Source organism: Felis catus, chromosome A1 (assembly GCF_018350175.1).
Source record: "Felis catus isolate Fca126 chromosome A1, F.catus_Fca126_mat1.0, whole genome shotgun sequence".
NCBI classification, from domain to species: Eukaryota; Metazoa; Chordata; class Mammalia; order Carnivora; family Felidae; genus Felis; species Felis catus.
This window is the reverse complement of record NC_058368.1, coordinates 195,943,023-195,967,567: the sequence shown is the minus strand read 5'-3', so window position 1 is coordinate 195,967,567 and position 24,545 is coordinate 195,943,023. Positions and strand designations below refer to the sequence as shown.

Sequence of the window (24,545 nt, the reverse complement as noted above, 5' to 3'; positions counted from 1 at the left end):
GCCTCATCTCTCAGCCCCACCCTACCCATCTCTCAACGCTGGGGGCAAGTTCTGGCTCTGCTTGAGGACCCCTGACACTATTATACACAATGTGGCCTCTGCCTGCAATGCCCGTGCCCCTCTGCCCCCTGAACTCCCACTGGCCTTCCAGGCCCAGATCAAATGTCTCCTCTGGGAAGCGCCTTCCCCACCCCTCCACCCCCAGGCCAAGCTGGTGGCACCCTCCCCTGGGTACTCCCATCATGCAGCGCAAAGGCTTGTTTACGGGTCTGACTTGGGCCTGGCTGAGCTCCTTGAGGACAGAGCCCTGCCATATTTATCTGCACTCCATACAGAGAGACTTAGAGAATGTGAGAAGGTGGAGGGAGGGAGAGAAGGGAGGGAGGGAGCAGAAGGAGGAAAGAAAGGCAGGAAAGAAAAAAGGAAAGAAGAAATGAACAAGTCAAGCAAAGATACCAGGGGAGAATTCATTCATTCAAGCATCCATCCATCCATTCATTCATTCAACAAATATCTATTGAATTCCTATCAGGCTCCGTTCTAGGCACTAAGGATACAATTAGCAAGCTCAAGTGACTGGCAACTGACTCTCAGCATTTCCAGGTGACTTTGGTGTGTGCATATGTGTGTGTGTGTGTGTGTGTGTGTGTGTACAAGCCCTTCTATCTGCAAGGGCCTGCTGCCGGGGCACCTGTCTTCCCTGGGGCCTGGTGCTTTTAGCATCTGTCCCTGGATCCTGTTGCAGCCCGAAATAAGGCTGTGAGCCACGACAAGGCAGGAACGATTCTTGATTCTTCTCAGCTGAGGCCAGAGCCGGCTGCAAGGGCACACCCGGCTCGGACTGGACCGAGGACCACTAACACCTACATGACTACTCAGCTCTCAGCTTCCCAACAGAGGCGCTAATCTTGAGGGTCTGACCCTCCCTCCTGCACACTTCGGTTCCATCTCTCAGGTACCAGGATCTTAGGGGAGCTCGAGGAGCTTCGGGGCGTGGGCAGAGAGCATGAGCCCCGGCCCCCAAGCAGAGGAAGGGCCCTGCGGAGGGGCTGGGGAACCGGGGGCCTCAAGGAAGCTCAGTGCCTGAGTTGGGAGCGGAGGGATTCTAAGCTCTAGGCCACTTTAGGTTGAATGAGGAGGGGTGGCTGGGATTCGAGTTGGGCATAGGTGACGGCTCTGCACAGCATTTCAAGATCTTTAGGCTGTGGAAGGGAGCAGCGTCCGTGTCTGTAAGATGAGAGCCCTTCCCAATGTCCGTGCCTGTCTGTAAGGGGGGTGTTTATCAAGAAACAGACCCGTGCACTGTAGACTCCTGAGTGGTCACGGTCAGAGCACTCTCCCCTAACTCATGGCCCTCCCCCCAAAAGCCTGTGGACAGCTCATGTCTGATACAGTTTGTGGAGCAGGGGAGGGGGTTGTGGATGCCCCAAAGTCTATCTGTGGATCCTATGATCTAGCTCACCCTCCTTATGTAATAAGGGCACATAAGAGGAACTGAGGCACAGAGTTGGAGAGCTATCTGCACACAGTTACAGAGGAAGTCAGGGGCACGGATTGGACTCCAGGTTGCCCAGTTCAGTGCCCACCGACCAGGGGCCATGTGTGGGTGTGGGGTATAGATAGAGGCAGACTTTTTTCCAAAGGAAGGAGTGTAGAAAAACCTGGAAGCAAAGCACAAGGGTGGGTAGTCTGTCAGGAACCTCAAGGGCTCTGCCTTCTCTCCTGGGGCAAATCAGGGAATCTGGACTTGGAGCCTGCAGGGATCCTCTGGGGCTCTAGATCTCTTTTTGTTTGTAAATCTCCTCCAAGATCCCTGGAAAGTGCCATGAGATGCAAATGGAGGGGGGGGGGTGGTGGGATGGAGGATGAAAGAGAGAAGGGGTGAGGCAGAAGAGAGGCCCCTGTAAGTCAGCTGAGGGATGGGGCATAGGGAAGGGGGGCGATGGGTCTCTCAGCTTCCTTGGACCAGCCTGTGCCCTCAAGCCTCTGAGCCAAGTATTGGGGATAAAAGGACAGGACCAGCCTTGTAGACCCCAGACTCACAACCCATCCATACCCCCCTCTCCCTGACTTAAACTTCCATCTTCTTTCAGCCTCTGATTAGAAGCTCATCTGAGTGGATGACAGTCGTCTGAGACCCCCACCTCCCCTACCCCTCATGTCCCAGAGATCAGCCCCTAAAGAAAGAGTGCCTCCCTGACAACCTGTGAAGCACATTGTGTGGCCTCTCACACCTCCCTTGCCTCCCCTGGACCTCAGTCTCCTCCTCTGTACACAGAGGCCCCAAAGCCCTTTCCAGCTCAGACAGCCCTTCCTTGAGACTAGGGTGGACCAAGGCGGTTCAGGGCTGAGGCTGGGTGGACCAGGGACTGAGAGGAGGCCTGGCAGGGACTAAGAGGAGGTCTGGGGGTGGATGGAGGAGGGCTGGCCCATTTGCAGGCATCTCTCTTCCACAGGATGATCCCTAAGGAGCAGAAGGGGTCCGTGATGGCTGCCATGGGGGACCTCACTGAACCAGGTAAGGTGGACTCAGCCCTTGTGGGTTCCTCCGACCCCATCCTTTCCTGGTCCCAAAGTGCAGCCACGCAGGCCTATTGGCCCGAGGCCCGGGCAAACAGGTGTGAGTTCCAGGCCAGCCCTGAGGGAGTGCCTGTGGAATCTGCCACTTGGGCTGGGAAGTTTCCCGAAGCATTGGGAGGGGCCTTGCCCTGACACCCACACACCCAGGAGCTGAGACTGAATGCCCTAGACTGGGCCCTGGGCCCAACTAAGTCCTTACCTCAGCCCCAAGTTGAGCACTGAGGGCTCTGGTCCCAGATCCAGCCTAACCGTGGCCCCAAGCTCCCCGTACACTTGCCCTTGCTTCCTGTGACTGTGGGTCTCACCGAGCCCCTGTGGCAAGAGACAAGGTGGCGGGGAGAGTAAGGCAGGCTGGCAAGAGCAGGCTCCCCAGGGTGACTCAGACCATTTCACTTAAAAGCCAGCTCACCCAATGAAGAAATCATCTAAAACACATGTGTATCACCATAGAAGACCCCTTCTGGAACTCTCCGCGTATTTCTGGAGTCTGTTCATTTGGCCTACGTCAGGGCATTTCAAGTATTTAAAAAAAAGAATTCAGCCAAGTCCTAGCTCTCAGGCTTTAGCGTGAATGATACTGAAGTGGTGTTGCGGGTTCAAGATGCAGAGTCCCAGCCCCTACCCCCAGGGATTCTGATTCAGTGGACCTGGAGGGGGGCCACACATTCACCTTTCAGGCAAGTGTCCTGGTGCACGTGGACAGTGAACCGAGCTCCGGTAAACCCTCATCAATGGACACCACTGTGGTTTTGCCCCGTGCAGGGTTCTAAGAAGTATTTAATCAAGTATTTAATCATGAATGACTTTTTTTTTTAACGTTCTACTTATTTTTGAGAGACACAGAGAGACAGAGCGCGAGCAGGGGAGGGGCAGACGGAGGGAGACACAGCATCCGAAGTAGGTTCCAGGCTCGGAGCTGTCAGCACAGAGCCCGCCATGGGGCTCGAACTCACAAACTGTGAGATCATGACCTGAGCTGAAGTCAAACGCTTAACCAACTGAGCCACCCAGGCTCCCCTAACCATGTCGTATGACTTTATATGTGAGTGGTCCTAACCTGTTTTGTGTGTTCTTGCCTCCTTTTGTTGGCATCAAGTTTTTCTTTTTTTTAACTTCATGATTTCCAGTGCTAAAATATGCCAACTTGGTGAGGTGTTGATGCTCTAACTAGAAGAACCAGGCAATGCTTTATCTTTCCCTTTGTCTAAGTAATTAGTTGCAGCCCCCCCAAATGTGGACACATATCATTTATGCCAGACTGGAAATGTATACGTTGTTGACTATTGCTAGGGTATGAACGCAAGACAATTCTGAAACTAAAGAAAAGTAGAAAGAAAGAAAAAAAATCTCATAGTCTCACCATCAGAAGACAGCACTGTAAGGTGATGATAATGAAAACACTTAACCATTATTACGTACTTACTCTGCATCAGATCCAGTGCTAAGGGCTTTTATGCTCTATGTTATACACATAAACAACAACTCTGTAAGTTAGATATTATTGTCCCTGTTTTGTAGATGAGAAAACCGAGGTTCAGAGGAGCTAGGTGATCATGGATGTAGTAGTCAGTAGAGCTGAGATTTGACTCCAGATCTCCGTCTCCAGAGCCCCTTCCTTACTGCACGGTTGTACAAATAATACATCCATTTTATAAGACATTCAGACAAAACAGACATGAATGACTTTGAAAGTGAAAGTTCCTCGTAATGAGACCATCTGGAGATAACCACTGTTAGCATAATTGTGTAAATCCATTTTCCGTTCATATACAAACGTATTTATATAAACGCAAATACATGTGGGCTAAGTACTATATGCTGGGTTCTTTAGCTTGCTTTTTTTTTTCCACTAGCAGCGTACCAGAGACTTCTTTCCCTCCTGCTATGATTTCTCTCTCCACCCCCTCCCCCTGCTCCCCCAGCACGTAATATAGTCAGCATATTGGTACACACACACCTTACTGGCAGTCGTGAAGGCTCATCTCAGGTTGGACCCTTAGGAACAGAGTTGAAGATTCTCAAGCAAGTGACTTACTGGGGTTGGACTCTCAGGAGGAGGGAAATGACGGGAGCGGGAGAGGGTGGGGGAAATTGCTAAGCCAGGATATGGGCTCATCTGTAGCCCAGGTTCAGTCTGACCTTGTGGGGGCTCCAGGCCTCCAGAGTCCACAGAATTCACCCTGCCTTCAGCGAGGGGGCCGTGAGCACTTCTGCTCAGCCAGGCAGCTCTCTGCAGAAGGGGCCAGTTGTGACACGGAGCCACTGATAAAGGACATCTGGGCAGCACCCCCACAACACTGATGCCCGGTTTTCACAATCTGAACCCTCACTGCCGTAAACATCCTTGTATACATAACTTCAGGCATGCTTATTCAACTTTTCTCCCTAAGAATGAAAGCCTAGAAATAGAATTGTTTCCTTAAATAGATTTTATCGGTAACTTTTTTTTTTTTTTTTTTTTTTTTTTTACTGTCGAGGTCAATTCATCTGGATAATATTTGACAGTATGATGCCAGGGGACTTTTTATTATATATTTCGGTATAAATAGTCTTTCATGCTTTTAAGTATGCAGTACCTTTTCCCGTTAAAAATTAGTGTGATTTCCAGCCCTCCTCTTCCTATGTCCTGTATGTAGTCGCTACGAATATTTGGCACGTCTCCATGCAGACTTTTCAATGTGTGCATGAACAGATAGTACTTATTTTTTAAAATATGAGTGCAATCCTAGAATACAGATTCTTCTGAAACTTGCTTTTTCCCCCTCTTACCCTACAATGGATCTCTTTCTGTTCCTAACATGTAAAAGGTGCGCTCTCTTTATTTGCTGAAAGAATGAAAAAAATCATCAGCCTCCTTTTTTAAAAAGGCTGTTTGGATCCCATCGAGTGGAATGAATCACAGCACCTGCCTGGGCCTCGATGCCGCCTGGTGGCCACATCAGGCCTGTCTCCCCGTCCCGTACTATTCTCTTCCACAACGTTGGCAACCTCTCTCCCCAGACTCCCAATGCCTCCTCCCCTATCCTCGTTCCCAGCTGATGACCTTGCTTCCTATTGCACTGAGAATTGCGGAACCAAAAGGGAACCTCTGTTTGGTGTTCCCTGTTTTTCTTGCCCACGTGGTGGCTGACCTCTCCGTGCACGTGTCTGAAGCTACCCCTTCCAGTTGGGCACCAGATACCCTCCCTGCCCTTCTCTCCTGCCCAAGGACATTCTTCCATTCTGCCCTCTCTCTACTGCATTGTCAAAATTTCCCATCAGCCAAAAAGCATGCTTTTACTTCTCCCTCTTAAAAGCAAACAAACACCTCTTGACTCTACAGATGCCTCGGGTCCTGTAGAGCATAACTCCTCAACGTTGGTGTCTATACTTTCTCCCCTCCTCGCTCGCTGTCTTCAACATTTTATTAAGCTCATTTCCAAACACACAAAAATAGAGTGCAAATCCCCGTGGCCCTCCTTTCATTCCTGGAGTCCAAAGCAAAACCCAAAGGGCCTGTCATTTCATCAGGCTCAGGAGGCATCCAAAATAATGAAAAGAGGGGGGTCTGGGTGTCTTAGTTGAGCATCTGACTCTTGATTTCAGCTCAGGTCATGATCCCAGGGTGGTGGGATTGAGCCCCACATTGGGCTTTGTGCTGAGTGTAGAGCCTGCTTGAGATTCTCCCTCTCTCTCTCTCTGTCTCCCTCTCTCAAGTTGTTAGCAACTTTGGCTTGATAACCAGTGCCACCATCAACTTTCTTCAGTTTTCTAGTTTGTTTTAATGAGCATCCAAAGAAGGACTACTGTTTATTTGGTGGCCGCGTCTCTTAAATCTCTTTTAATCTATACCCTACCCCCCGCCCTCCCGGTCCTGTCTTCTTCTTCTTTTTTTTTTTCCATATCATTCACTCCTTTGAAGAACCCAGGCCAGCTGCCCTATAAAATGTCCCACATCCTAGATTTGGTTCATTGCTTGCTCGTGGTGTGGCTAAAATGTTCCCCTGTCCATTTTCTCGTAACACTTTCCAGTAAGGTTTTCACGCCCAAATACTCCATGGAAACTACTCTTGTGAGGGTGACCAATAATAACCCCATGACAGTAAAGAGGACGGCCAGTATTCAGCCTTCCTCCTCCTCCTCACTGAGCAGAAGCATGTGGCTTCGTGATCAACCCATCTTCCCCGAAACACTTTCATCACTTGGTTTCCAGGGTCCCACACTCTGGATTTCCTCCTGCTTCACCGGGCTCCCCTTCCCAGGCTCCGTGGCTGGTTCCTCACCTCCTCCGTCTGAATGCGGCAGGCCTGGAACTCAGGCTTGGGATCTTTTTACCCATTCTCACATCCCCAGTGATCTCATCCAGCCTTCCGGCTCTACATACCGTTTATAGAGCTGGAACACGAACCTCCGTGTATCGGATTTTAGAGATGGACAACTCTGGCCACGCTGTCCCCCCTGTATCCCTTTCCTGTCAGTGCCCTCACCACTCCGTCACTCCTTGCCCCCAAAAGCCTTCCCTTGTTGGGAAGTGTGTAACAGTATGTGTTGGGCTCTGAAACCATTAAGGATAGCCTGGAAGCCCTCTCCATGGCTACGACGACTCGTCCTAACTTTGAGAAAAGAAGTAAATGTAATAGTCTTCATCAAACAACAAAGACGAAGACAAATACCGTTTGTAGGCCCACGATGCCCCAATGTGTATCTCAGGTCAGTTTGTCCCGTGAGCACTAGGCTCACATATCTGGTGCCCTCCTCGGCTTCTCCGTTTGGGTGTCGTCGAGGTTCTTCAAACCTTATATGCCCAATTCTGCAGGCAATTAAGGGGATTTAAATATGGATTAGGGATTGTATGAAATAAAAATGTGTTCACTCGCACAGGTGGTGATCTCTTACTATTATTTAAATTCAAGTTAGTTAACATACAGTCTTGGTTTCGGGAGTAGAACCCAGTGACTCATCTCTAACATGTGACACCCAATGCTAACCCCCAAAAGTGCCCTCCTTAATGCCCATCACCCATTTAAGCCATCCCCCTCTCCCCTCCCCTCCTGCAACTTCAGTTTGTTCTCTGTATTTAAGGGTCTCTTATGGTCTGCCTCCCTCTCTGTTTTTATCTTATGTTTGCTTCCCTTCCCCTACGTTCATCTGTTGTGTTTCTTAAATTCCACATATGAGTGAAATCATGATATTTATCTCCCTCTGACCTATTTCGTTTAGCATAATACATTCTAGTTCCATCCACACCGTTGCAAATGGCAAGATTTCTTTCTTTTTGATCGGTGAGTAATATTTCATTGTATTCCAATATACCACATCTTCTTTGTCCATTCATTAGTTGATGGACATTAGGACTCTTTCCATACTTTGGCTATTGTCGAGAGTGCTACTATAAACATGGGGGTGCATGTGCCCCTTCGAATCAGCATTTTTGTATCCTTTGGATAAATGCCTAGTAGCGCAATTGCTGGGTCGTAGGGTAGTTCTATTTTTAGTTTTTTGAGGAACCTCCATCCTGTTTTCCAGAGTGGCTGCACCAGCTTGCATTCCCACTAACAATGCAAAAGAGATCCTCTCTCTCCGCATCCTCGCCAACATCTGTTGTTGCCTGGATTGTTCATGTGAGCCATTCTGACAGGTGTGAGGTGATATCTCATTACGGTTTTGATTTGTGTTCCCCTGATCATGAGTGAGGCTGAGTATCTTTTCATGTGTGTACAGGTGGAGATCTTCAACTGATAAAACCAAGTCACAAAGCTTGTATAACTATGACTTCTTTTTGGCTGAAAACTCATACATGAATAGGTAGTCTTTAAAAAAAGATATGAACGGACACACACTAAGGTGTTAAAAGTGGACATCTCCAGGTGATAGAAATGGCATTTTTCTCTTTCCCCTTTATATCCGTATTTCCTAACTTTCTTCAATGCACATATATGCTATTTTTATAATAATAAACGGCTATTTTAAAACTGAAAGAACAGACGTCTAACACTGAACTCCTGATCTTGCCCCCTCTCACCCTCCTCCTGCCCTCCCCGCCTCAGTGAGCGGCTGTGCCTTCCTGCCAGTGGCTCAGGCCAGAAAGTCCCCCTCCTCCCCTCGCATGGCTCACACCCATGGCTTACCGTTAGGAGATATCTACAATCTGACCATGTCTCACGGCTCCCACCACTGTGGGCAAAGAGCTGCCGAGGACGTTCGTGGAAAAAATACAAATGGCCAGAGAACATCTGGAGGAACTCAGTTTCACTGAGTGTCCAACACATGCACATTAAACTCTGCGAGCTCATTTCTGCCCCCCAGGCGGGCTAAGATTCTGCGGCATAGTACTGGAGCTGCTCAGAGGAGGTCACTTGGAGGCTGGCAGCCAGCCCCAAGTGCCCTGAGGGTTTGGTGGTAAAGAGCTCCCTCCGGCCTCTCTGAGCAGTCCCTTTGCTGGACCTGGGCAAGAAGCTGAGCGTGCCCCAGGACTTGATGATGGAGGAGCTCTCGCTACGCAACAACAGAGGATCCCTCCTCTTCCAGAAGAGACAGCGCCGGGTACAGAGGTTCACCTTTGAATTTCCAGCCAGCCAGAGGGCGGTGAGTTAGCCCCCACCGCGCTTACTGGGGAACTGAGGCTCGGTTAGCCTAGAGCCAAGCCTAGAGCCAAGCAGCGAGTCAGATGAAGACCTCTGGCCCCCGGGGAGCCCCTCCAGCTCCAGCTGGAAAGGCTGTGACGTTCCCATCGGCTCGAGCCCCTGACTTGCTGTGTGATCCTAGAAAAGTGTGACCTCTTTAGGGCGCCTCTCCGTAGACGCAAAACGGAGAGCGGACCGGGCAGGGCGAGCTGTGGGGTGAGGAGGGCACTCTGGCTCCTACAAGAAGTGCTCTGGGCTGAATTGGCAGTGAGCAGGATTTAGATGAGACTTGGGCTTGACCTCAGAGAGAGAACACAGAGAGAGAGAACGGAGAGAGAACCTAAGAGAGAGAACTCCTTCTCTTCCTGCCTCTAGAAGAAGGAAAAGGCCAGAAAACGGTCTGCTGGTAGAGACAAGAACGGCTTATCCTCAGGCTTCAAAGAGTCCGCAGGTAGTTTCAGTCACTCAGGGGCATTCCACTCATACGCCACTCCATTTCTGGACTAGACAGGGGGTGACTGAGAGGGGACGATGTGGCAGGATGCACAGGAGTAAAGACGACAAAACACCTACCTTCGCGAGGTGCCTGAGACAGCGCTAGCCACGCACTTCACATGTATCATCTCGTTTCATGCTCATAGGCCCTGTGAGCTGATATCATCATCAGTACTTCCATCTCACAGACAAGGAAACAGACTCAGGAAGGTTATCTGGCCAGGGTCAATATTAGAATAGCAACTAACATATAGAGCCCATCTCCCTGTCCCTGGCACCGAGTTTAGCGTTCTACGCTATTAACTCATCCCCCCTACCCCGCATCCCCGGGATGTGGGCACTAAGATTATGCGCCCCTCCCTTTTTCGGTGTTGGGACAACCCTGGATCCTTGCCCCACTGAGCCTCCCTGTGGTCTATTTGTGCCCACAGCTGGTGGACCGAAGCGCCAAGGGGAAGGTGACGGGAACAGTGGGAACAGCGGAGGCCGGCCCCCTTCACGCCCAGGGGAAGGTGAGCGTGGAGGGAGCCCCGGGAAAATGGGGGAATTCGGGGGAAGGAGCCAGGCAGCTCGGGCCAGTCTGCGGCCTCTGAGCGCCCGCTCCTGTGCCCAGGTTGCCAATGGCCTCGAGGGGCAGAGCTGCAGCTCCGAGCTCCACATCTTCCGGGCCACGCCCGGGGGCCCCGAGGTGGCCCAGCCCTCAGCCTTCCCTGCGGAGCGCCCCCGCAGCCCCAGCGCCCTGGCGCCAGGTGAGTTCAGCTCCGGGTCCTGGGACCAGGGCTGGGGGACCCAAGCGTGGCAGTGCTCCAGGGTGGGGCAGGGACAGCACCCAGAGGGCTGTCTAGTCCACCTCCCTGACCCCCCACGCCCCTCCACAGATCTAACACAAGCCCAAAGAGGCACAGCAACATCCCCAAGGTCACAAAGCCAGTCAGAGTCTACGCCCCGACTCGAGATGCTGGTCCTCCTTGCTTCCAAGGATGGGGAAGCCTCAGTCCCCTTAGCTGGCGCAACTTTGGCATTATATCCCTCCCACTCCTCTATCCCAGCTCCAGACTTCCCTCCCCCAACCATATCCACCAGGTGGGTGGGCGTGGGGGCAGAGGGAGAAAAGCCCCCCGGGTGCCCCAGCCTGCCTGCCTCCCACACGCCCTGCTCCACCTCCAGGCTATGCCCAGCCGCTGAAGGGCGTCCCGCCGGAGAAGTTCAACCACACGGCCATCCCCAAGGGCTACCGCTGTCCTTGGCAGGAGTTCATCAGCTACCGGGACTACCAGAGCGATGGCAGAAGTCACACCCCCAGCCCTGCTGAGTTTCGAAATTTCAACAAGTAAGGATGGGTGGGCAGCTTGGGGAGAGGTCCCTAGGGGGTGCAGGTGCCTGGCACAACACAGTAGTGGCTGCATTTCCCAAGCCCTTGGACATGCCAAGCTCTATCTGAACACTTACACGTTGATTGAGCTCTTGCTAGAACTCGGTAGAACTCTTGCCTCAGCACATAGTAGGTCTGCAGTAAATGTACAGGGAGTGAACGGGTGAATGTGCCACACATCTCGGTTTCTGCACACAACAGGGCGGGGACGTGCCTCAGTGTTTTCTATTTCGCCAGTGAAGAGACCCACTCAGGAACACGGACAACCTGCCCACAGTCACGAGGCAAGGAGCAGGGCTGGGATCCAAGTCTGGGTTAGTCTGACTCCAGAGCCCAGGGTCTTATTCTCCCGCACTCCTGGTGCCACCCCTTTGATGGATATCCTCCCTAGGTGGGGGCCCTGGATCTCATTACTCCTAGATCAGCTCAGCCTTTTCCTCATGTTCATCAATGGTCTGGAAGAGGTCTAGAAATGGCTTGAGGCTCTATCAGAGTGGGGGACGGCAGTGAAACGTTGGACAGCAGAGGTGAGAGCCACAGAAGAGTGGCTTGTACTATTCAGAGCATGGGGCCTCAACGTGGGCTTAAAGGCAGACTCCTTGCTTAGCTGTGTGACCTTGGGCAAGTGACTTCACTTCTCTGAGCCTCCATTTCCCCGTCTGCATCATTACAGAATCTCTTAAGTTTGTTGTGAGGCTGGCATGAGAAGTCATAGGCAAAGTTTCTGGCAAGGAATAAGCTGTCGATAAACAGTAGCTATTGGTATTAGGAGTAGTAGTTACAGGCTGAAATGATGGTTGGAAAAGCTACTAGGGAGAACTGAAAGGGATAAATTTAGTGTGCTGACCTAGGGGCCCAAAGACAAATCACAGGAGTCAAGACAGGAGTCTGGCACTGGAGGAAGGCCTTGGGCTGGGGGATGCATTTCAACTGCAGTCGGCTTCTTCAGTCTGATGCTATTTCTGAAAAATGCTCCTCTGGCTTTGGCTGCATTAAAGTGAGAAAGGGGAGGGTCCACCGGAGGAGGCCAAGGTCCAGCTCTTCTGGCCCAGACCACATGCGGAGACCGTCTGACAACTGGGGGTGATCAGCACTGAAAAGAGACTGCTCAGAAGGGAGGTGTTTGCCCTCAAACAGCTGATAGCCAGGAGGGCCCCTACAGGAAGAATTGTGCCCAACAGGCACCGTGTGAGCCACGAGCCATTGGCAGACGTTCTGGGGTTTCTGCCAGGTGAGACTGCGTTCTCCCTCCTCCGGGGGCCCTCAGCTCCTGCCTGCCCAGCTATTTAAAACCCTCAGCAGACATTCAGTCCCGGGCGCCGGCTTCCAGGCTGGCCAAGTCGAGTCATAGCCCCATCTATCTCACACTGCAGCTATGACAGGCTGAAGCACCTTCCCATCAGCAGAAGGAGGGCCTTCGGGGGCCCTGAGCCCAGGCTCCGTCTGAGACAGAAGGGCCAACTGAGGCTAAGAAGGGGGGGAACAGCAGTGTTGGTGGCCAAGCTGTGCTCAGGATCCAGGGCTCTGGGCTTCTAGTCAAGGGCCGAATCGTGAGGCCTGTGCAGCTTGGAAACTGCCCAGCCTGTTCCCACAGGGCCTGGCTGTTGCCGCCACAGCCGGGGTGGTCCGGGCAGAAATGCTATACTGGCTGGAACCCAGGCCCGGGCCTGGAGTCTGCCTTTCTACCCCCGGGGGGCAAACACTCCCCCATTCCCATTGGTCCTGGGCTTCGAGGAAAACACTACACAAGCAATGCTTTTTAACTTGTCTTAAAATGAAAAAAGTTTAAAAATAACATACTTATATTCTCTTAAGACACACACACACACACACACACTACAAATAAAGAGAGGGCCCTTTGTTCACCATCCTCCAATCCCAGTTCCCTTCCCAAATGGAATGCCGTTGTCAGGTTGGTGTGTGTTTTCAGATCATTTTCTACCAGCAGCTGCATTCTGATAGGGGATGGGATTGTTTTAGGGATAGTGGGCATTTTCATACTTTGTATTTCATCATGTAACTTGCTTGCCTTTTTGACTCAACAGTATGCTTTTGAAATCTACATAATACAAACAGATCTTTTCATGCCTTTTAAGCTGCTGTATGGTATTCCACCATGTGAATATACATGTGTCTTGTCCATTTCTCTGCCGTGGACATAGGGGCTGTTTCTGGTTTGTCACCAATCACTGCTTGTATCCGTTTGTCCGTGCACGTGCTTTCCTAAGCCGTATGCTCACAGGTGCGATTGCTGGTTGACAGAGTTTGCACATGTTTAGGTGAAAAAGATCCTGCCAAATTGTCCTCCAAGGGAGCAGCACCAATTTACCCTCCAACCAGCAGTATCTAAGTGAAACTTTGCCCCCACCACCTCATCAACTTTGCCCCCTTATCAAATTATTTCTTCTTACCAGTCTTATGGGTGACAAATGGTGCGTCTCCTTTATAAACTCCAAGCAGGCTCTGCACGGGCAGTTGGGACTTGAACTCACAAACCATGAGATCATGACCTGAGCTGAAATCAAGAGCCGGTCGCTTAACCAACTGAGCCAACCAGGGGCCCTTCTCAGTGCTCTTTCTAATCCTCTCTTCCCTCTCTAATTCTCCCCTGTTCTAAGGCGAGATGAGCAGAGCAAGGAAAAACCCCATTCCAGCTCTTTTGGCTTCTGGAGCTTAATATTTAAGGGGTACCTAGAGTTTTGTCTGGGACCAGCCAATTCTAGCTTTGAAAATTTCATTCCCATTCCCAAGCAACAAGCCATCCGCACTAGAAGGAGACTGGGGAATGGGCAGAGCCAGAGAAACCTGTTAAAGACAGTACAAAGCCTGGAATAGGTGGGGAAACGGAGGCCCAGAGGGAGGCACGGAGGGGGCCCCACATCGTGCCCCGCATGTCAGTGCTCTGCCATCCCTCTCCCACACAGCCCACCTCTTCTGCTGCTCTTCTCTCCCCAGGACCCCGGTGCCCTTTGGAGGACCCCTGGTTGGGGAGACTGTTCCCAGGGCAGGCACCCCCTTCGTCCCGGAGCTCATCAGTGGCTTAGAACTCCTCCGTCTCAGACCCAGCTTCAACAGAGTGGCCCAGGGCTGGGTCCGCAACCTCCCCGAATCTGAGGACCTGTAGCCCCAGCCTGAATATTCAATTCCCTTATCTTGGTGTCCGGGTGACATCTTGGAGCCAAGACTTGGGGACAGTCCCTAAGTGGGGTGTGTTTCCAAATTTCCCGGGGATGATGTTTTGAACACAGATTTCTGGCCTGCCCCAGACTTGCAGCATCAGAATCTCCTGAGTCGGGGAATCTCTATTAGTAACCAACACTCCCAGGAGACTCCAGTGAAACTCGTCCATGGTTTGTGTCTTTAGGAATCCAAGCCACCAATGAATTCACATCCATGCCACCACCCCTCCCTGCTCGTGTACTCCAGCTTACACTCCTCCGGCGACAGGGAGCTCACTAGCACCTGTTTACCTGTGGATAACTCTGATAACTAGAAAGCTTTCCCTTTCTTTTATTGAGATGCAGTTGGCCTTCATTCATGTGCTAAACATTTGCTACTTACCTACTATGCACTGGACACCCTGCCAGCCCCAGGGAGAGTGTGTGGCGAATAAGCCCAGGCGGTGGCCTAGAGGAAGAGAGGACAGTAGGGAAGACAGCTTTGGAAAGCAGTAAATCGTGTTAATTTTCCCTACAGCACACTAACTGGGGAATAAAGTGCCGTGAGGCAGAGGAGGGGGTCCCTACCCCTGGGTGTAGGGGTGGGGTTCTGGGCCGCTTCTCAGAGACTTTGAGTGGGACCCCAGAGGAGGAGTGAGAGCCGTCATGGGAAGAGGGAGTGATGGGGAGGGCATTCCTGTCGAGTAAACCAGCACGTGCGAAGTGCGGAATTGTGCACAGGTGGAGGTGTTCTGGAGAAAGGAGAGGGCTGTGTTGGAGGGGTGAGGGCCACCGTGGGGTGCACTCTGCTAAGGAGATGGGGGCAGTTTTTAAGCTGGGGAGTGATGGGTCTTGCTAAGTGGGGCAAAGACTGGAGAGGACGGAGGCCGGGAGCCAGGAAGCCTACAGAGAACAAGGTCTGGACTAGGCGGGTGGCCACAGGGATGGAAAGAAGGGGCACGCCTCTGGCCACCTTCTAAGACAGGTGCAATGTGGGGCACCTATAAGGACTCCTTCTTTCTTTTCTCCTTCTGCTCACCATCCTGAGCAAGCCTCAGGGTAAATCATGTCCTAGTTTCCAGCAGGGGTAGTTCAAGGGCTGTGCTCTAGCTCATTCGGAAAAGGAAAGAAAGGAGTGCCTCTCAGTTCAAGTGATGATGGGGAGGACAATGATGACGATGGTGCTGGTGGCTGCTTTTTATTGGGTGCCTCAGTGCTTGGGCTGGTAGTAGACTCTTCACATGTCCTATTTCTTATTTTCAGTACAACCCTGAGGAAAAGGTATGGTCCCATTTTACAGATGTGGATATCCAGGCTCAAAAGAAGCGGCTTGTTCAGGGACAGAGCTAAAGTGGGAATCTGTCTAATTCTAGTGGCTCTCCCTTTTCACTGCACTGGGTGGCCAGGCCAAGGCCCACTCACTCTGGAATCATCTAAGCATGGTGTCCCGCCTTAGGGTTTAGAGGTAAAAAGTGCACACTGGGTAGTCAGACCAGATGAACTGCTACTGTTAGCTGTGTGAACTTGAACAAGCCATTTCTCATTGGTGGGCCTGTCTCCCCCACCCCCCCCCCCCCCACCGTAACATGAGGGCAAGACCAGAAGCCCTGTGTAGGGTTGTTGCGAGCACAGTGATGGCCACATACCTAAGAAGCTCTCAGTCATTCTTAGATTCTGTGCAGCCCCTGCTCTTGACTGGAAGAGATGTTCTTGTAGCAGATGCAGCTTGAGAAATTGTCTGCAAGAGACCACTGGGATCGGTAAAACTTAAGCCTGAAGGAAAGCCTCTGATCACTGCAGGGCTCCCTCTGGACATGAATTACCTCCTCACGGCTCCCCCAACTCCCCGCCACCCCGCCTCCTTCTGCCTCTTCCCTGACTCCCTCTCTTGGGGAGATGAGAAGGTGAGAAATCCAGCTAATTCCCAGGGTGCATGGGATAGTGGTTGCATTTTGTTCTGGACTTCTACTTCACCCCACACATTCTCAAGGGGCCAGCAGCCCATTAGACTTGCTTGCAATTAACGTGTTGTCTTGAGTTTGGGGGCTGCTGTTTAAAGCCATGTTTGCACGAGCTGAAAACCAACCATTAAAGTGTCTGCCTCTACTGTGTCCTGGAGGATGATGGCCACCACCAGCTCCAGGAGAGGAGAGCCTAGCGGAGCCGGCTGCTTCCAAAAGCAAATCCTCACTCTTTCTTCTTCTGATAATATGACTTTCACTGATGTTGTTTAAAAAAGAAAGATAAGAAAGAAAGAAAGAAGGAAGGAAAGAAAGAAAGAAAGAAAGAAAGAAAGAAAGAAAGAAAGAAAGAAAGAAAGAGAAAGAAGAAAGAAAGAGAAAGAAAGCTTTTTAAATAAATAAATAAATAAATAAATAAATAAATAAATAAATAAATAAATAAAATGTGAAAAGATTTGCCCACATAGCTCCTCCCACGCACACAGATAGACTTTCCCAGCCTCCTGCATTCTGCCTGATTCCGACATACTGGAGGTAACCACTGGTAACAGTGTGGACCTTGTAGAATTCTAGAATTACTTGAACCGGTAAACATGGATGTGTACATAGATGCATAGGTACAAAAATATGTCTTTAATGGGATCATCCTATGTGCATTATTCTGTATTTTGCACCTTTATTCAACAGTAAGTAAAATTTGGATCCTGAAAAAGCAGGCCATTTAGCCTTTCATGTAATTTGTGGGTCTAGGAAGCCCTTCATATAAAATCCTATTCTTTACTCATTCACATAAAATTCTGTGCTTTTGGCTGTTTTGTTCCTTACATAAATAAAATCGCACAGTGATATAGAAATGGCACAGACGGAGCATAGCCACAACGTCGGGAAAGCAGCCATTAGATCCTGCAGCTGTGAAGGTAGGTGAGCTGCAGCCACAGGTAACATCCAGAGACTGATGCACCTTGGAAACAAAATGGCAAAAGCAAAGGAAGGAAGATACAAACATAGATGTTTGCTGATGCAAGGAGGTGTTAATGTAAAAGTCAGGATGGTGTTAACTTCGGGATGAAAGAGAGGGTGGTGATCAGAAAGGGACACATAAAATGCTTCTGGGGACAGTTGGGCAATTTCTGCTACAATTTGGGTGATTGTTACATAGGTGTTCACTTTAGAATATTTAGTTGTACGTCTGTGTTTTATGTACTTTTTCTGTACATGTGTTAGGTTTTACCAAAACAGTCCCTCCTTTTAAAAAGGTAATGGGCAAGGGTGCGTGGGTAGCTCAGTTGGTTGAGCATCTGATGCTTGATTTCCGTTCAGGTCATCATCTCACAGTTGAGATCAAGCGCCATATCAGGCTCTGTGCTGAGCATGGAGCCTGCTTGAGATTCTCTCTCTCTGCCCCTCTCCCTCACTCATTCTGTCTCTCTCTCTCTAAAAGAAAAAGAAAAAATAGTTAATGGACAAATCAATGGTAGATCAGATGTACTGAAGGAAGAATTAGTGAACCAGATGTGCCCGTAATGCTTCATAGAGAGGTAAAGAGTTAGAAAGTATGAGAGAGAAATTAAAAGACATGGAGAATAAAATGAAAATGTCCAACAATACTGACAGGAATTCCAGAATGTTTTAAAATGACTGGGGTTTTCTCAGATTTGATAAAAGGACATAAATTCACACAATTCTCACCCTATCATGAGAAAGGATATTAAATCCACACTTAAGAACCATTATGGGGCACATGGGTGGCCCAGTCAATTCAGCATCCAACTCTTAATTTTGGCTCACGTCATAATCTCATGATTGTGGGATCGAGCCCTATGTTGAGCTTTGCACTGGGCATGGAGCCTGCTTAAGATTCTCTCTCTCTTTTCCTTTATCCCTCCCCACTCTTTCTCTCTCTCTCTCTCTCTCTCTCTCTCTCTCTCTCTCTCTCTCAAAAAAAAAAAAAAAAAAAAAAAAAAAAAAAAAAAAGAACCATTGCAGTGAGGGGCACATGGCTGGCTCAGTTGGTGGAGTATATGAGTCTTGATCTCAGGGTCATGAATTTGAGCCCCATGTTGGGTGTAGAGATTACTTAAAAATAAAATCTTTAAAAAAATTTTTAAAGAACATTGTAGTGAAACTGCAGAACTCCAAAGTCACAGAGAAATTTCAAAAAAGTTGATATTGCCTACAAACTACCCAACATAAAAGCTAGGTTACCTACAAAAGAGTATTTAAAATGACAACCATAATAGAAAAACATCTTCAAGAAGTGAGAGCAAAACAAATTCATTTTTAGACAAATAAATAGTGAGAGAATTTCCCACTAACCTCGGAAAGAGCAAAAGAACATGCTTTTGGAAGGATCCAGAATAAAAGTATAGAGTCTAAGAAGCAATGGTGAGCAGAGAAATCAATTCAATAGACAGCAGGAAGGATGAAAAACAAACAAACAAACAAACAAACAAACAAACCAGCAATTAAAGGGACATGAAATAAGGTAGTATAAATACATTCAAATATATCAGTTATCACAATAAATGTAAATGTGTAAAATTCACCAATTTAAAGATAACAGTTTAAGTCAAAAGTAATTCCAGCTCTACGCTTTTCACAAACAGCACTCCTAAAACTACGACACAGTAGTAAAGAAATGGAAAAGGATAAACCAGTTAAATACTACCTCAAAGAAATGTGTTCCAGCCATATTGACATCAGACAAGGAGACTTTCAAAGAGCATTATTGTGATAAAGAGGATCCTTACATAAGGATATAACCAAAGTCATAGTGGAAGATTTAACACAGTTCTTTTAATTATTGATTGGTTATCAGACAGAGTAGGGAATATAGGAAATTTGTACAATAAAATAAAAATGTAGAATACTGCACTGCCAAATTAGAGAATACTCACTATTTTTAACTACTATGAAACACTTTATAAAATGAATACACAAAATTCAAAACTTCCATGCATCAAAGGACACTATCAAGATGGTGAAAAGACAATCTACAGAATAAACAGTTATAAACTCAAAGAAAAAATAAATATCCATGCATCCACAATAAATTATTGAATAAATAAATAAATGGGGAGAGAAAAGACAAGTCTTCTTTCTTCCCCACAAAAGACTTCCAAATAATGTATGTAGAAACCTGTCCTTCAGGAGGTGGAATGTAAATCCCATCCTATTGATTATAGATTGTACTTATTGACTTGCTTCCAAAAAATAGAGCATAGGAAGGGAAAAACAGTAAATTTACAAAGGAGAAACCTGGAAGACATCACCTTAACCGAGTAATCAAGGTTAACATCATCAATGATATAACATGATAAGGGCACTTCTCCTTGAGATATTTTCCCCCAGATCTATAACCCCAGGCTAATCACGACAAAACATCAGACAAATTCAAGTCAAGAGACAGGCTGCAAAATAGCTCACCAGTACTTTTCTGTAATGTGGTAGACTGGGTTGGATTCTGGAACAGAAAAAAGGATATTAGAGGGAAAAATGGTGAAATTCAGATAAAGACTTAGTCTAGTTAATAGTACTATACGAATGTTTATTTCTTGGTTTTGACAAAGATACCATGGCTATGTAAGACATTAACATTAGGGGAAGCTAGGTGAAGAATAACAACTCTCCGTACATCTTTGCACCTTTTCGGTAAATCTCAAGTTACTCCAAAATAAAGTTTTAAAACTAAAGGAAAAAAAATCCCCAAAAGAAAACTCCAGACCCAGATGGTTTCACTGGTGAATTGTATCAAATATTTAAGACAAAACTAATAGCAATGTTACATAAACTTTGTCAAAATATAGAGGAAGAGGTAACATTTCCAAACATATTTTACAAGGCCAGAAGAAACTTGACAAAGACATTACAAAAAATTCAAGACCAATACTTCTCATGAACATAAACACAAAAAACAGTATATAGATAGATAGATATAGATATATATCTATATATAGATATATAGATACAGATAGATAGATAGATATCATATATAGATATACGTTATGATACATTATGTCTATGTTGGGTCATAGGGCTTCAAATGGTGATGGTGGTCAAAAGGTACAAATTTCTTTTTCTTTTTTTTAAATATAATTTATTGTCAAGTTAGCTAACATACAGTGTATACAGTGTGCTCTTGGCTTCAGGAGTAGATTCCCATGATTCATAGCTTATATACAACACCCAGTGCTCATTCCAACAAGTGCCCTCCTCAATCAATGCCCATCACCCTATTTTCCCCTCCCCCGCACCTCTACCCCACCTTCCCCCATCAGCCCTCGGTTTGTTCTCTGTACTTAAGAGTCTTATGCCTTGCCTCCCTCTCTGAAACTATTTTTCCCCCTTCCCTTCCCCCATGGTCTTCAGTTAAGTTTCTCAAATTCCACGTATGAGTAAAAACATAGGATATCTCTTTCTCTGACTGACTTACTTCACTTAGCATAATACCCTCCAGTTCCATCCACATTGTTGCAAATGGCAAGTTTTCATTCTTTCTCAAAAGGTACAAATTTCTTGTTACAAGTTAAGTAAGTTCTAAGGATGTAATGTACAGCATGGCGATTATAGTTAATGGTACTATATAGCATATTTGAAAGTTGTTAAGAGAATAGATCTTAAAAGTTCTCATCACAAGAAAAAATGTAACTATGTGAGGTGATGGATATAAACTGGACTGACTTTGATAATTATTTTGCTATAAATACAAGTATCAAATCACATTGTACACCTTAAGCTAATACAGTGTCAACTGTATCTCAGTAAGAGTAGAAAAAATAAAATAAATTTTTAAAAGAAATAAATTATGACGAAGTTAGGTCTATCCCAGAAATGCAAGGTTACTTTAACATTTAAAAATTCATCAATGTCAGGGCGCCTGAGTGACTTAATTGGTTTTGGCTCGGGTCATGATCTCATGGTTCATGGGTTCGAGCCCCGTGTTGGGCTCCACTCTGGCAGCACGGAACCTGCTTAGGATTCTCTCCCTCTCTCTCTGCCCCTCCCTAGCTTGCTTGTTCTCTCAAAATAAATAAATAAACAAACGTAATCTAAAAGATTTAAAAATCAATGTAATTCACCACACTAGCATAGTGAAAGAGAAAACCACACGAGGCATAAAAAAAGGACTGACAAAATTCAACAGCTGTTTACGGTGAAAATTCTCAGAGAATTTGGAGGGTAACTTCTTCAGTCTGATAAAAGGCAGCTACAAAAGAAAATCTACATCTAATATCATACTTAATGGTAACATGCTGAAGTATTTCAGTATTGGGAACAAGATAAAGATGTCCACTCTCACCAGTTCTATTTAATATATTACTCAAGGTGCTAGCCAGTTCAGTAAAAAAAAAAAAAAAAAAAAAAAAAATAGAAAAAGAAATAAAAGGCATGAAGATTGGGAATAAATAAGCAAACTGGTCCATATTTGCAGATATTATTCTTACATAGATCATCACAGGAATCTATAAAGCAAGTACTAGAACTACTGAGTGAAGTTAAGCAAGGTCACGGGATACAGGGTTGATATACAAAAACCCATTCAGTTTTATGTATTAGCTGAAATCATTAGAAAGTACGTTTTTTAAAATTCCAGCTGCAATAGGAGCAAATCGCAAAATTCTTAGTGATAAATGTAACAAATATTGCATCAGACCTGTGCGCTGATGATGTAAAATACTGCTGAGAGAACTTACAGCAGACTTCACGCGATGGGGACACGTGCCGTGCTCTGCACTGGAAGACTCAGTACTGTTAAGATGTCGATTCTTCTCAAATTGATCTACAAATTCAACACAATCCCAATCATAGCCCTATGTTTTTGTAGAAATTAACAAACTGATCTTAGAATGTATACGGAAATGTAAAAGACCTAACAAAGGAAAAGCTTTTCAACGAAGAAGTGAAGTCAGTGGGGTGGGTTTGAATCCAATCTGACTGGTGTCCTTATGTAAAGGGGGAAATTTGGAAACAGTAGATGTATACACAGGGAGAAAACCATGTGAAAACGGAGGCAGATACAGGGGGTGATAGTTCCATAAGCCAACAAATGCCAAAGCTTGCCAACAAACACCAGAAGCTAGAAGTGGGGCCTGGAACACATTTTCACAGCCTTAAAAAGAATCAACTCTACCAACACCTTGATCTTGGATGTCTAACCTCCAGAAAGGTGAGACAATAAATTTCTGTTGGCTCAGCCACCTACTTGATAATACTTTGTTACAGCAGCTTTGGCAAACTAATACATATTTTTGTATGCTAGACAATAAATGAGACTTCATTAAATAAAAAATCTCTGCTCATCAAGAAAATTGCTTATCATCTTTCCAACAGGCAAGTTAATAGGCAAGCCACAGATGTGAAGAAAGTATCTGCAAACATATATCTGACAGAGGACTAACATCTAGAACATACATATATTTTAAAAACTCCTATAACTAGTTAATAAAAAGACAGACACCCAGTAACAATGGCCAAAATATTTGAACAGACACTTCACAAAAGAAGATATATAAACAACCAACAACTACTGAAAAAAAGGAAATGCAAACTGAAACCACAATGAAATACTACAATATGCCCATCAGAATGGCTAAAAGTCAAAAGACTTTTTATATGAAACTTTGGTGATGTTTTGGAGCAACTGGAACTCTTGTTGGTGGGAATGTAAAATGGTACTACCATCTTGGGAAAAGTTCCAACGGTTTCCTTTAAAACTAAATGGGCACCAGCATTGTGATCCAGGAAGTCCGCTCTATTTATTTCAAGAGAAATAAAAACATATATTCACCAAGAAAAAAAAAGTGTACAAGGATATCCAAAGCAGCTTTAATTCATGATAGCAAAAAGTTGATAGGTAAGTGATGGTATAATCATACAATGGAAGGTAAGTGATGGTATAATCATACAGTGGAATGCTACTCAACAATAAGAAGGAATTATACACATCCTGGATGACCCTCCAAAACATCATGTTGTTAAGAAGCCAAATACAAGGAGTTCACAATGCATGATTCCATTTTATGTAAAGTTCTAAAATAAGTAAAACTAATTTATGGTGAAAAAAATCAGAGCAGTAGTTGCCTCTGGAGATTGATGGGGGCAGGGTATTGACTAGGGAGAACAGGGGACATTTTTCTGGAATGATGGTAATGTTCTACATCTTGACAGGGATTTGGGTCACATAGATGGATACAATGTCAAAATTCTTGAGTAGCATATTCAAGATATGTGCATTTCGATCTGTATAAATTTTACCTAGAAAATCTACAAATATTGTCAACTCAAGGTCATTATATAAATGCTTAAGTGCTTCAAGGTGAAGTATGCTGCTGTTTTCAGTCTACTCTGAAATGCATAAAAAACAGATTGATGAATAGACAGGTATGTGTTGAAGCAAATATGGCCAAATGTTAATTGTAGATCTGGTTAGTAGATATGTGACTGCTCACTGTAAAATTCAACCTTTCTGTATGTTAGAAAATTTTTATAATAAAATGTTAGGGAGAATACAAAGACTTCAGGATCTCTGAGGAGGGTAGCTTCTTCTAATCTTAGAAAACCATTTCATCTCATATTAGTGTTTCTTGGAGGGTGGTCTTTGCCTCACCAACTTGTGTAGACCCACTGAAGGAACTTAAATACTGAAGTTTAAAAACTAGTGTTCTATATCCCTATCCTGCAGGATCTCACTCCACACACAAGAGCTTCAAATGCTACTTCATTGCCAACTCCCAAATCTTGGGGTCTTTCTTTAGCTCCAATTCCCTTTGGGCTGGGAAGTTCCATAGGTCTTCCAGTTAAACTTACCAACCCCCACATTGGATTCATTTTCCTACCCCTACATCCCAACCTCACTGTCCTCCCCTAACCATCATTCTCGGTCAGGAAAAGGCATCCTTCCACCCATCTGACCAACCCAGGGACCTGGGGGGGGGGGGTGTGTGTCATCCTTGACTCTTCTATTTCCATTGATTTCAGGTTACAGTGGTGGCTCGCTGACTTGTCTAAAACATCTGTCACATCACTCTTTGCCCCATGGGCAGTCACTGCCTTAATTTAGTTGTCATGATGCAGTGCCTTCTGAGCCTCCTCCATGAGGGGAGCAGCCCAAAATACCACAGGCAACGAGAAGGGTTGGGAGGGGAGGCGTGATGACCAGGAGACAGAGGTTAAGTAATGTGCCCAAGGGCACACACAGCTGGGAGGTGCTGAAGTGAGGATCTGAATGCAGATCATCTGGCTCAAATCTGTTTAAACCATTACTCGTTATCAACAAAAATGGGGTTTTTCTTTTTTTGTGATGAGATTCAACTACATCTGTTACTCGAGTAACACTAGCTGCTGTAACAGATAAATCCCCAGGTCTCAACACTTTACT

General features: G+C 46.6%; 1 protein-coding gene and 1 long non-coding RNA gene across 5 annotated transcripts; one reads left to right on the top strand and one right to left on the bottom strand.

Moving 5' to 3' along the window:
* Positions 1–373: 373 nt before the first annotated feature.
* Positions 374–23,682, top strand: MYOZ3 (myozenin 3). 4 transcript variants are annotated; one of them, XM_045036833.1, is made up of 8 exons: positions 374–603; positions 802–955; positions 2,457–2,518; positions 8,990–9,144; positions 10,109–10,189; positions 10,291–10,426; positions 10,845–11,007; positions 22,499–23,682. In XM_045036833.1, the coding sequence occupies exons 3-8, from the start codon at positions 2,458–2,460 to the stop codon at positions 22,563–22,565; spliced, it is 663 nt and encodes a 220-aa protein (XP_044892768.1). In that variant the 5' UTR covers positions 374–603; positions 802–955; position 2,457; the 3' UTR covers positions 22,566–23,682. The 4 variants fall into 4 exon arrangements, with proteins under 4 accessions (XP_044892768.1, XP_044892757.1, XP_006928047.3 ...); XM_045036822.1 differs by lacking the exon at positions 22,499–23,682 and adding an exon at positions 16,008–16,956 and having other exon boundaries at positions 375–603; XM_006927985.5 differs by lacking the exon at positions 22,499–23,682 and adding an exon at positions 14,005–14,566 and having other exon boundaries at positions 376–603.
* On the bottom strand, positions 5,022–13,948 carry LOC123379929. Its single transcript, XR_006585004.1, has 2 exons — positions 13,461–13,948; positions 5,022–7,369 (listed from the first exon to the last, which is right to left on the bottom strand). It is a non-coding gene; the product is annotated as an uncharacterized LOC123379929 (long non-coding RNA).
* Positions 23,683–24,545: the final 863 nt, after the last annotated feature.